The sequence below is a fragment of the Nymphaea colorata genome, chromosome 9 (genome assembly GCF_008831285.2).
Source record: "Nymphaea colorata isolate Beijing-Zhang1983 chromosome 9, ASM883128v2, whole genome shotgun sequence".
Lineage (NCBI taxonomy): Eukaryota > Viridiplantae > Streptophyta > Magnoliopsida > Nymphaeales > Nymphaeaceae > Nymphaea > Nymphaea colorata.
This window is the reverse complement of record NC_045146.1, coordinates 1,977,240-1,990,146: the sequence shown is the minus strand read 5'-3', so window position 1 is coordinate 1,990,146 and position 12,907 is coordinate 1,977,240. Positions and strand designations below refer to the sequence as shown.

The window sequence follows — 12,907 nt, the reverse complement described above, 5'->3', positions numbered from 1 at the left end:
GGTAAGGGACTCCTGTATGTGAAACAAGAGACTGTAGAAATCGAGGGCTATTCTGATGCGGATTGGGCAGGTTGTGGTGATACCAGACGATCCACTACAGGGTACTGTGTCTACTTGGGAGGAAACCTTGTTGTATGGAGGAGCAAGAGACAGGATGTTTGCTCTAGATCCAGTGCAGAGGCAGAATATAGGGCAGTTGCTATGGGAGTGTCAGAGTTATTATGGTTGAAGATATTGTTGACTGACATTGGAATAGAGATTGAAGGACCTATGAAGATGTATTGTGATAACAAGTCTGCAATCAACTTAGCCAACAATCCTGTTCTTCACGACAGAACAAAACATGTTGAAATTGATCGTCACTTCATTCGGGAAAGGATTGATGCGAAAGAGTTGATCTTACCTTACATGAAGTCTGAAGACCAAACTGCTGATGTTCTGACGAAAGCTCTTCCTTCAGCTTCATTTGAGAGGAATGTATCCAAGTTGGGCATGTTTGATATGTATGCCCAACTTGAGGGGGAGTGTTGATAGATTGTGGGTTTCGGGTCCGGATCCATACCCAACCCGCCTTGTAGCCCGTTTTGGGCTCTACTTAAGTCATGTAACCCTAATCCTTAAGTGTTAATGATAATCTTAAGAGAGAGAGAGTCTGGCTGCTAGTGGACACCAACTCCTCCTCATTCGTGGTTTTTTCTCCCTCGTGTTGAGGGTTTTCCACGTTACATCGTGATCATTGTTTCTCTTCGTCTTCTTGTTCGTATTTCTACAAGACTCAAAGAATGTGACATCCGCGCTGATATACTCTTTTTGAGTCAAGGGATCAAAGCATTTGTAGCCTTTATGGTTTCTGGAGTAGCCAATGAAAATGCATTTAATGGCTTGGGCTCCCAATTTGTCACGTGTGGGTCCAAGAATATGAACAAAGCATGTGCAACCAAATACTTTGGGAGCCACTGGAAACAAGGATCTTTGTGGGTGCACAAGTTTAATGGGGATCTGGTTATCAATGGAGGATGAGGGTAAACGATTGGTTAAGTAGCAAGCAGTAAGAATAGCATCTCCCCAAAAATATGCAGGGAGATTAGTATGAAGCATAAGGGAACGAGCCACATTTAAAAGTTGACGATGTTTTCGCTCAACTATTCCATTTTGCTGGGAAGTATGGGGACATGTAAACTGAGGAGAAATGCCATTATCTGAGTAAAACTTCATTAAAGTAGATGCCTTAAACTCAAGAGCATTATCAGTGCGAATGTTTTTAACAAGAATACCAAACTGGGTCTTTATTTCAATAATAAGGTTTTTGAGAGTACATACGACTTCAGACCTTTCCTTCAAAAGGAAAACTCAGGTGACTCGAGAATAATCATCTACGATGACAAGAAAATAACGAAATCTTGACCTACTAGCAACTCTGCTAGGACCCCACACATCAACATGAAGAAGATCAAATAGTCCACAACTGGACGTATTAAGACTCGATGAATAACTACTACGAGTGTGTTTGCCAAGTTGACAAGCTTCACACTGGAACGACTCTGGTAAGGAGAGATGTGGAAGGAGATGACGGAGCTTGGAGACAGATGGATGACCAAGTCTGAGATGCCACTGGAATGAGGAGGACAACGATGTGATCGATGATGCTGCAATACCCACGGGATCCGACAGGAAGTAGATGCCCCCTTTCTTATAGCCTCCACCAATCGTCTTCCCAGTTGGCAAGTCCTGAAATGAACATAAACCAGAGTCAAACGTAACACGACAATGTAAATCATTAACCAATTGTCCGACAGATAACAAATTTGTGGGAAACTTAGGAGCATATAACACATTGGGAATAGTCATAGATTGAGAGATCTTGATATCTCCATATCCCATAATGGGTGACAATCTACCATCTCCAAGTCTCACATGACGTATCTGAGGTAGTGAGTGTAGCACAGTAAACATAGAAGGCGTACTACAAAAGTGCCTCGATGCCCCTGAATCAATAATCCAAGTAGTACCTGTATCATGTGAGATAGTGTCAACAGACATAGCGCTGTCAGTCATAACTGTGGAGGCCGATGGCTGAGTAGATCTGTGTGCTAGAAAGTCCTCATACTCTGACTTATTGATACTCACAGTCATTGTCTCAGGCTGAGAAGAAGATAAAGACCCATCTACTACTGATGACGCTGCTTGGGCCGCTCCAATAGAAGACTGTAAAGAGTTCTTCCCCAGCTTTGATGTAACATTTCTGCCTAAGGATGGCGCTGCAGTAGGACGACCATGTTTATCCCAATATCTGTCTTCCAAATGACCTATTTTCCCACAATAAGTGCACTGAAATCTCCCCCGACCTCCTCCTGACCCACGGCCCATGCCTCTTCCCCTGAATAAACCGCGTCCACGTCCTCCTGAAGCTGCTAAGGCAGAGGCATGGATATCACTGGCAGGTGAAGAGAGGGTCACAGCAAGACGACTAAGCCTGTTGTAGGCTTCAGCTAGATTAGGGATTTCTGCTCCAGTCAGCATCTGAGCCTTTGCTACTGCATATTCAGAGGAGAGATCCTGTAGGAATTTCGCAACCATAGACTGTTCACCATGGGTCTTATAACATGTTGGACATGGAGGACGTAATGCTTTAAGTCGTTCAGAGATGGACTTAAGGGAAGCGAAGTACTGAGCAAGACTTTGGTCACCCTGTTGCAGATTAAGTAGTTCCTCCTCTACCTGCAATATTTTGCTATTATTCCTGTCATTCGAGTAAGTCTGTTTCAAGAAATCCCACATTTGCTTAGCCGAGGTGTAGTACGCAATAGTTGATACAATTTGGGGTTGCACACTATTCATGATCCATGACATGACAATATTATTATCTCCCTTCCATGAACTATATTTTCCACTCTTTTCAACAGGTTCGTTTTCTTCTATAACATGCTCCTTTTGATGTCCAATCACAGACATCATAAACACACGAGACCAAATCTCATAGTTAGATCCATCTAACTTTACAGTAGAACCATACGAAAATGGATTTCCTCCACTTTTAACTTCATGAGAAAAATCAGATTTATTACTTTCAGCCATCATAAATCTGTCCACAAGAGATCAACCACCAATAGCAAGAGAATATATATATATATATATATATTTCTATTGAAAAAGAAACTGATCAACAAGAACAGACGTCCCACACGGCAAAGTTAGATGTGCAGAAACAATCAACCTGCTGTCCAACTGTTGACAGCAATACCACAACAAAGAGGACTGCAATCTGAAGACAGAAAAACGCTGCTATCAGCAAGCCCACAACTGAAAACGAATCCCCACTGTTTGTATTGTTTGCGCTGACCAACGACTTATCTATTTATGCATCTAACGCTGCTGTACCATAGTTTATCCTTCATAGATCATGAATAACGACAGCAAATAAAACCATCAACATAAACTTGCCATAGACGTCATAGATAGCAGTCCTCCACTTGGCTGCGTTGATCATATAACATATCAAATCATAGGCGATTAATCAGCGCAGACTCCCACACAGCTGCGATACTATATACACTTCTGAAAAAAATCCACGGCTGGAGTCTATTCACGCATCTCTCCTAGCGTGAATAGACTCCTCCACACTGTTCCGTTGCTGGAAAACAGCAACTAGAACAGGCGAGAGGTGAAGGAGAAAGAAACGGAGGAAGTAGAAGAGATCAAGCCTGAAAGGAGGCGGAGGATCGCCGACGGTGTGCGTCACGTCCGCGCGCTGGCTGTGTGCTTCAAGTCTCCAGTCACGTCCGTAGCTCTGATACCATGTTGCAGCGGAGAAGAAGAGAGTGAGAGAGAGAAGCTGCCGTGAGATTGAACTAAAAGAACTCCTTATTACGATAACCCTTATCTCTTTTATAAAAGAGATTAGGGTAAAAAGGGATTTACAAAATAACTCAATGGGAAATAAGGAAAATATTAAAGAGATCTTATAACTCTTTAATATTACAAGGAACCTCCTAAAACATAAAACTTTTCTTATTCAACACAAATGATAAAAGAAAAGCTTATTAGCTGAAGCTTTCAATTCGCTATGAGATCATGATTAAGGAAAGTACATCCAGAATGCTTATCTTCTTTATGTGAACTGTTCTGGCCATCTAGGAAGAGATGGGAGACCTGATAAAAGATGCTAGACTAGAGTTGCTGATCCCTGACAGTTTTGAAAATCCATGTGCCCCTAAAAGATTAAGATATAGTCCTCCCTCAGTAGGAAATAACAAAGAAAATGAGAGATAAAGGGCCATAATTTACCTCCTTGACATCAGGCTTGTCCTTGTTAAAGTGAAGACAAACAAGGAGGAGGAAAAAAACAGTTAAAACTTCCTAGAGGGGACACTTATTTAAATTTCTTTCCTGAGTTATACTTCTAGAGAAGTCGATGGCTGGCTCCATAATTCAGCTGGCACCTAAATAAGGTACCTTTTTTGAATTAGTGATGTTTTTGTTTGTGGAAAGAAGTCTTTGTGCAAATATAAGGCACAATCATCAAAAGGGTCAAAATCAAACTATGAAAGAGATCATAAGAATCCATGTGCTGTACTTGTTTGCCAAGTAATCCATCATAAAAGTTGAAGGCTTTCCCACAACAAGAGGTTCCTTTTGAGTAGATCCACGTAGTGCACCAACCATTGAGCCACCACCTGCACCAAAAAATAGCTCTGGTTAAACAAGTGTTGATTCACATGAACAATTCAACAAACTCACAACTAGCACTTATGGACAAAGAAGCTCTAATAAACTAAATGTGATATCAACTTGTAAAAAAGGAATATAAAAAAGTAAAATATGCAACGTAAGAGAACAAACCTGCCCACTCCTGAGCATCAGTGAGGTGAGTTACAGCATCACGGTTTGTGGCAATAAAAAGACAACCAGGATTCTCACGTATACAGAGTGTCCCATACCTTTCATTTACAAGACAACATATGAGATGATAAAGGATGCTAACTGCTCTCAAATTAAAGCTAATCACAACCTTATAGATCATCTTAATCATACAAAGAAATCACCTCTATGATTGTATTTGCATCATTTTATCCAATAAAATGCAGTGGATATTGGGAGATTTTAAATGTATTACAAAAATATATCTATCATGACATTTTCCCTTTTAGTTAAAAAAAAAAATCTTTAAATTTGAGACTCTCTCTCTCTCTCTCTCTCTTTCGCAACCTTTCATTGCCCAAGGCATGCATAGAGAGAAAGAAAGAGAGAGAGAGAGAGAGAGAGAGAGAGATCCTTCTATGCTCTCTCTCTCTCTTTCTTTCTCTACTTAAAAAGCTATTATGCATGTTCTGCAATATTTTACCAGAACATTAGTAAAAAATCATGATATTATAGTATTTTTGTTTTACGTATACGCATATTCTCAATTTCCAAGATTTTTCTAAAAAGATGAAATTTGAAAAGACTTTTGAGTTTTGAGAAACTTTACCTGATAAAAACCCGAGAATGATATTGATGATGATGATTTGTGGACACCAAAAAGGATGTTCAACAAAATATGCATGATGGTCTAACATGATGACATTTCATAAATGGATTCGTTGAACATTTTTATGATAACTTCAATTTGGTGGATGCAAATAGATTAATTGAAGTAGCTATCTGTTAATTACTATAATGTTTTATTTTCCGATCATAACAGATTGGTCCTAACACGATAGCAAAATTCATATAATGAACAATTATTTCTGATCATAGCGGCAATAAACCTCATAAAGAAAATTCAGTTGCCAAAATAACTTCAAAATATTACATACGCATCATGCATGCTTCAAAACACAACGACAATGTGCAAAAAAATTCCTTTTGTAGAGGTACTCAGAAGAGTCCCTGAAAGGAAAAAGCTTTACAGGAGAAGCTTCCCAAGAGAGAGGCACAATGGAAAACTTAAATAGATTATGACCTACTGGATCTTGAATGGACCTTCTGACTTCTTTAGAAGTCGAGTTTGGAGATCTGAGACTGAAAAAACAGAAGTTCAAAAGTTTCAAGTAGCGTGCCCTTTGGATAATTTAACTGATAGCCTTTCGCAAACTTCACTTTATTGGTAATCTATGTTTTAACACATCATATGTGGATCCAGGAAGTTCCCAGCACAAACATAAGGATAAGCAGACTAGTAATGAGATAAATGAAAAAGTTTATGATCTTACTGAATTTTATAATAGTTGAAATAACGATCGAACCCAACAACAACAGCTCCAACCTATTAAAATAGGCATATTATTACAATGAAATGAGTGACATTTGATGATGATCAGAATATTTTTCTTTAGAATCAATTAGGAATTTCATTAATCTGGAAAGAAAATAACGAACATACGTTCTCATCATGCTCCATATAAAACCCAGGCTTCAGCTCTATTTTTTTTTCACCATCTGCCTGCAAAACAAGATACATGAACTTGATTCAGTATTCAACATTGTTTTTATGGAGCATCATAATTTATAAATAATTTACACTGGAACCTCAAAGGAAAAATCACATACAGAAAATAGGCCAATAATTAGTCAAGTTTCATACATAATGGCTTTAAACAAGAGATTTAGTAGGAAATGCTTATGGATTTTCTGCTTCATAACTTTATTATTACCTTTAAAAGCACATTTTTGACATGTCATCAGAATCTCTAACAAGTTTTATTTCATCAAAGGTTAAGCAACTAAAAGTTTAGAACTTCAGTTTCCCTTGGAAGCAATGGGCTTGGTTTGCAAAATTCCTAGGAAACCAGACCCCATAATACTGAGATAGGATCACCAACACATGCATCTATGTGGCATTCACGTGTTTAAATTTATGCTGACATCTTTCAAGGAAACATGATATAAATATTGCTAGTGGCTCTGTGCTGGTTGGTTTATATTGGAAAAAGTTACACCACCATTGTCCAGTAGATGGGCTGCTGCTTGTGCAGGAAGACTAGATTAAGTGTTGTGTTTATTTTGAACATTATTATGCAATCGATCTTAGTCCACTGCAGATAGTAGCATAGAGAAGCAGTGCATTTAAGCGTAGCAGCTTTTTCCTTCAAAAAAGGAGAAGCCTCCCATAGCTTTCCCATCCAGCACCCTCCTGCTTTTCTAGTGTCCCCATTCCTATTTTCATTCTTCTGATAGGTCTGGAAAAACCATGCACCTGTATCATAATGACACAGTGTCCAGACTTTCCTTCTGCTTAGAATATTTGGGTTTCACATATATGCAATTTTCATAGACACTTTAAAGAATGCACAATTGCATCTTACTGCAATCTTCTTATGAACATCTGAATTGATATCCAACAGATAATGGCTCTTATATGCCTTCAGCTCTATATCAAAAGACATTTTCACTAGTAAGTTTATCCTTTATCATAATGCCTGAAACCAGGATACTTTGTGGCCATGGAGCCACCAGCGCTTTATACAATCCATACATTTTGATTGACTTTATTTATTTCCTTTGTGCAATCTTGTTTGCTCATTTCTTATAGATTTTTGTTCTTTTGCTTTCAAATGTTGTCATCTATTATCTTGCATTTTTCAAGCTTGTTTCATTTTTGCTATTTCCAGTTTATGAATATAATTATACAAATTTTTTCTTCATAAACTTGCATTTAGGAGATATTCATGTTTAATTATTTTATGCTGTTCTAAAAGTAACATGTTTTCTGGTACATGCTGCGGTCCCATGTACTAACATTTATGAACTGTGGCATCATGCCAAGCATTTTACTACACTTTCCTGTTCTTACACCCATATCTATGTGATAGCTTCAAATTCATTTTTTTCCATTAACATAGAATAATTTTTGCTCCTTTGTCATCTGATGCTGCTTGTTTTGTCAAACTTTTACCACCATAGGCACTTGCAACAATGCATATAAATACATGAGTAATATATGTATGCCAAAAATGCAATAGCAATCCCTTTAGCCAATTGACCTATTTGTGCATTAGGACGTTATTGACTTCATCACCGAATGCAAGTATTCTTCTTCTTGCATTTTCATCTGGAATTTATAAAATGAAGATCTTGAGCATGAAAGCAAACTCTCATTGCTAACTTTTATTTCCATCAGATTTTGGTAATGCACAATACAAATTCAAAATGAGATATGATAATAAAATGCTGCTGAAAAAAGAAATGGAATGAACAATCATGAAAGCTATCTTCATTGGCCTCTGAAAGGTGCTGTCCAAGTGCAATTTTATGCAATAGAAGCACATCTAATTTCTAATATGAAAGTTACCGGACCACCAAGGTATTGAAACCCTGCAAGTTCTAGTTCCTTCAGTATACCCTCCTCTCCAATAACATAAACCTGAGATTCCAACAAGTAAAAATAAACAAGCCCACTAATAAACAAATTTCAAATTGACAATCGGTTATAGTTTTCAAATACACAAACAGACATAGAATGATTACCACAAAAAAATTGTTGAAAGCAGGGCTTACAGCAGAAAAATTAGTTAGTTATGACAGCAAATGAATCGACAGGTGCACAAGAAGATGACAACTAGGAAAACTAAATCATGAATGCATGAAAATTTCTGCTGTTGTTTCAATTTTTCTATTTCAGGGTACAAAAAATGCTGATTGCTGTATCATGTCTGGGAGTGGCAACACTGTAAGATTTCAAAGTTCATATTAAAGAATATTTAATAACCTATTACAACAAAACCCAAATTGGTAACTGTTATTTAAGAAAGTGACTTTGTTGTGTACACATACCACAACAGGATATGTGATCTTGTTTTCTGCACTAACTTATGATCATAACAGGTCTCAAATCTTTATACTCTCTCTCTGTCTGTGTGTGTGTGTGTGTGTGCACCATGGTGGTACATGTACAAAACTACAAATTAACTGAGCTCACATGAGGAGAACAAGAACCACTCAAGAGAAGAAGCTCTTTCTGTTCAAAAGAGAAAAAGAAAGAGTACAAAAGTAGATACAATAGTTGACCTTATCAGCCTTAAAAGAAAGCATAAGACTCAGACTAAATTAGCTCTTACAGAAATAACTTTTACTCTGGTGTTACACTGTCACCAAACAAAGATCTCGAAGAATGAATACAAAGACAACCACGAGATCAGGGGCGAAGGCAGGTGGGGTCTCCATGGGGCATACGGCCCACCCATTTTTTGAAACTTGTTAAAACTTGGGTGAACTTGGGTACAGTTATATAGGGTAGCCCCATGAGATCCAGGTCACTGCCCTAAGGTCAATTGAAAATTTGTTAACTATATATTTAGTGCCCCATAGAAAAAAAATTTCTGGCTCCGCGCCTGCATGAGACCTTAATATATGGACCTTAATATACGGACAATAAGATACATTTTCCAACAATCTCCTCATAGATGGCATGGTATGAGAGATATCATAACAAAGTAGGACAGAAATACTTTGAATTAAACAAAAACAAACTCTAAGTAAGCATGTTTGCTGCTTGTTTTCTTGAACTCATGGTTCCAGAAAAATGTAAAAATATCTTGATATTTTGAAATATTGGCAAAATAGAAATACAGTAAGGCTTTCCAAATAAACAGCTTTTAATATATTTTAAATTTTGATGTTGCTTTTGACATTTTAAATATCGCCATAAATATTGGTGCTTCTTCCCAAAAAAAGGGGAACATGAAGGGAAATAAAATATTTCAAAAAAAAATGTCAAAATGAATTTGCATTTTTCATGTTTTTCTGGAACAATATTTTTTAATATATTTTAAGCGTTTTGAAGTTCTCCTGAGTTGTGAATTTTTATCAATGTTTTTGTATGTATGTATGTAGGTATGTACATATTATTTTTCGAATTCCTCCCGAGAAAAACAAACTTTCCAATTACCACTTGAGAAAAACCTCAACAGTCAAAACCCTAGAAGATATTTATGTTGCAACTATTTTAAGTTTTATCGATGTTCAGTTAAGAACTTAAGATAATCAGTAGCAACCTTCTAATTGTATAATTTCTTCTATTATTTTTTTATAGACCTTTAAACTTTTTGAGTTCCTAAGATTTCCTTGAGATTTCTCATAAAAACAAATTTTCCAATTAATATCTGGCAAAACCTTGCCTATAGAAACCCAAGAAGGTTATTTGGTACTGCCCAATAAACCTTGAGCTCTGGGGAACTAGTTAACTTTATGTGCAAGGAAACCTTTTCCAAAGAAGAATCTCATATTCTCTTGAATCAGTTCATCTTCAACCTCCCTTTTTCCTCCTTTGGTTTTACTTACTGCAGATGCAGTTTCTACCTGCCAATGTTCTCTCTCTCTCTCATATGTGTGTGCTTTATGTGTGGGGACATATATGCTTTAGCTCTAAAATGTAACTACAAGTGCTTTTAACGAAACTGTCAATGTGAGTTGTGATCTCCATGTTAAAAATCTAGGAACCAACAAAAAGCCATGTTCTTGTCAATGTGTAGGACATCATAAAGGCTAAAGAGTATGAGCATTTAGAATCAAGAAGATACTGTTTCGTGTTCGGGATGGAATTGCTTGCTGGTAACAATGTCCAGGTATCATATAGTTTGCCCCACCCAGTTCAAAAGATTATGACAACTGGTGGCTTTGAAGGCAAGGTAGCAGTTGTTTTCTGGGATGAAGAAAGCAAATGAATGAATGCAGTTCATGAACAATCAAGAAAGAGAATGGGAGCACCTCCAACCAATCAATAAAAAAAAGAGTAGGAGCTTAAGCAATTGATCCAGAAAGAGAAAGCAAGGAAGCATAAGCGGACACATCAATTAAAGGAAAATGAGGGCCATTCAGCTTCATAAGTCTGACTAACCACTTCAAGGAGTCATGGATCATCCACAGCATGCATATCAAGCCTAGCAATTCATTTTTGCTACAATTACATCAGAACCCTGAGTAGACATTTTCAACAAAAAATATCACCAAAATACCAAGATACAAAGAAACATGTTTCCGTATATGCATCACAGAACAATCATACATGCTTATGAAGGTCTTGTTATGGCCATCTCAATAGGAAAAGTTATAGCAAAAATGAGGACAAAAAATAGCATCATTTCTGGAAACAGAGGACGGGAAAACACACACCTTCTTTTCTTTGGGGAAATCAATAGACTTCAGATAAGCAGCTGCAGCAAAGGATGATGCAAATATCTCTTCCTGTAAATCCAAATGAATTACTTGAAGAGACAGCAAGGAAAACTTTTCACAATGTCACTTTTAGCTCACCTCCGAAACACTGAGCCCAAGTGTCTCAAACTTCTTTCCGTACTGTTTCCTGGACTTGGTTGAGTTATTTGTCACAAAGACTAATCTTTTACCCTGAAGTTTGAGAAACCACCCTGTCAGTTCCTTAACGAAACCCATATAATTATGGAAACTATACTTTCTTTTCCATTTACTGAAAACAAGTTTCTTTTATGTTCTGTCCATGTGATTAGAGAAAGATCCTTTAGGATCACAGACACGTCCTAAAATCTACATAGAAGAGCAATTGACCAACATCCCATCCTCTCGTCGGCAACTAACAGACGAGCACTGGCGTAACATACCCTTGCAATGCTCACCCAGTCAAGGACCCCTGAAGCTGAAGCCATGAAGTTGGGTGTTTCACAGACTCAATGGCAGCAATAAGTAAACAAAAGAAACATCTTCTACTGACCTTTGCTCTGAGCATGTCCAAAGTTTCTGGCACCCCATCAATCAGTTTGTCTCCTTTCCATATCACTCCTAAGAGACGCCCACAGAATGGGGAAGCAAAATAAATTCAGAACATTCAACTAGCCCATGAAGGCGATGGCTAACTTCCAAGGAAAACAAAAATCTATCAAAGAGACTCCCAAATACTACTACATGAATGACAAAAATATACTTTTAACTCTTCAACACTAATCAGAAAGGAACCTATCACAAATGCAGAATTCAAGTAACAGACACAAGAAGGAAAACAAGTAACATAACATCTATATCAAAGGAAAAAAAAAATCATGTAATGAACGCCACAAAGCAGAAACCTGAAGCTGTGACTACAAGAAGTTACTCAGAAGAAGAATTCGGCTTCCAAAAGATACCAACCATCGCAATCGAAGATAAAAGTCTCGACGGAGTTTATCAACTCTTCCGCATTCTTGAGACGCTCCGCTGAAGCTCTGACAGACAGGTTTGCTGCGCCAGAAACCGACATTCTAGGACGTAATTTGGTGCAGAGGGAGGGAAAGAAGAGATGCTGACCAGAACCTCGAGCACCCAACAAGCCAAACCGGTGGAATCTGGGAAGCAGAGGAGCAGGAGTGTGGGAACGGAAGGAGGTGAAGATGGTGGAGGTGGAGGACGTTGCGCTCAACATCTTCCCCCCTCGCTATTTATTTAGTTAGTACCACGGTGATCCCTGCCGCCGCTTGTTTTGGGCTCTGCCACTTCAAAATTTTATTATGATAAATGTTCCTTTTCCCTTCCTTTGTCAGAGAGCCTTCATTGTTTATGTGCATCTTCTGCCACAAGCAGCGTGGGAGAGAAGGAAGTGCTGACGTTCGGCTTCCTCCTGCATATGTGGTCGTTGTGATCTTAGGATAGACAGGCCACATTTCAACCCCACATAGTGTGTTCTCGATGTTATCGATATTTGAAAACTTTATGTAACGAACTGATACAAACCGCAGGTTTTAAAACATTGCCTACTTCGGATCGCTAGAGGAAGCATACCAATTACCAGGTGTTGGAAAAGATTCACAAAACTGGCTGAATCCAATGGATCGAGATGAGAAAAGTCTCGAGAAATGAATGTTTAAATTTTAAAAAGGAACAGGTAATACAATACGAGATCAAATTAAGAATTTTTTGAACGATTTTGAAAAGATTGTAAGAAAAATAAACAATGATTTATAAGGCTCAAACAACTGAAATAGAA

At 37.8% G+C, this 12,907-nt stretch overlaps 1 protein-coding gene across 2 annotated transcripts in view; it reads right to left on the bottom strand.

The window, feature by feature from the left end:
- Positions 1–12,575, bottom strand: part of LOC116260169 (phosphoglycolate phosphatase 1A, chloroplastic-like) — a 63,717-nt gene extending 51,142 nt beyond the window's left edge. Inside the window, exons 1-9 of one of the 2 annotated variants that reach the window (XM_050079531.1) lie at positions 12,076–12,575; positions 11,663–11,730; positions 11,230–11,322; positions 11,089–11,160; positions 8,270–8,341; positions 6,362–6,421; positions 6,192–6,244; positions 4,840–4,937; positions 4,574–4,673 (exon numbers count right to left, since the gene is read on the bottom strand). In XM_050079531.1, coding sequence (XP_049935488.1) covers positions 4,574–4,673; positions 4,840–4,937; positions 6,192–6,244; positions 6,362–6,421; positions 8,270–8,341; positions 11,089–11,160; positions 11,230–11,322; positions 11,663–11,730; positions 12,076–12,346 — 887 coding nt within the window. In that variant the 5' untranslated portion in view covers positions 12,347–12,575. The remainder of the gene's footprint in view (positions 1–4,573; positions 4,674–4,839; positions 4,938–6,191; positions 6,245–6,361; positions 6,422–8,269; positions 8,342–11,088; positions 11,161–11,229; positions 11,323–11,662; positions 11,731–12,075) is intronic. The other variant, XM_031638296.2, reaches the window with a different exon arrangement.
- Between the last annotated feature and the right edge of the window lie 332 nt (positions 12,576–12,907).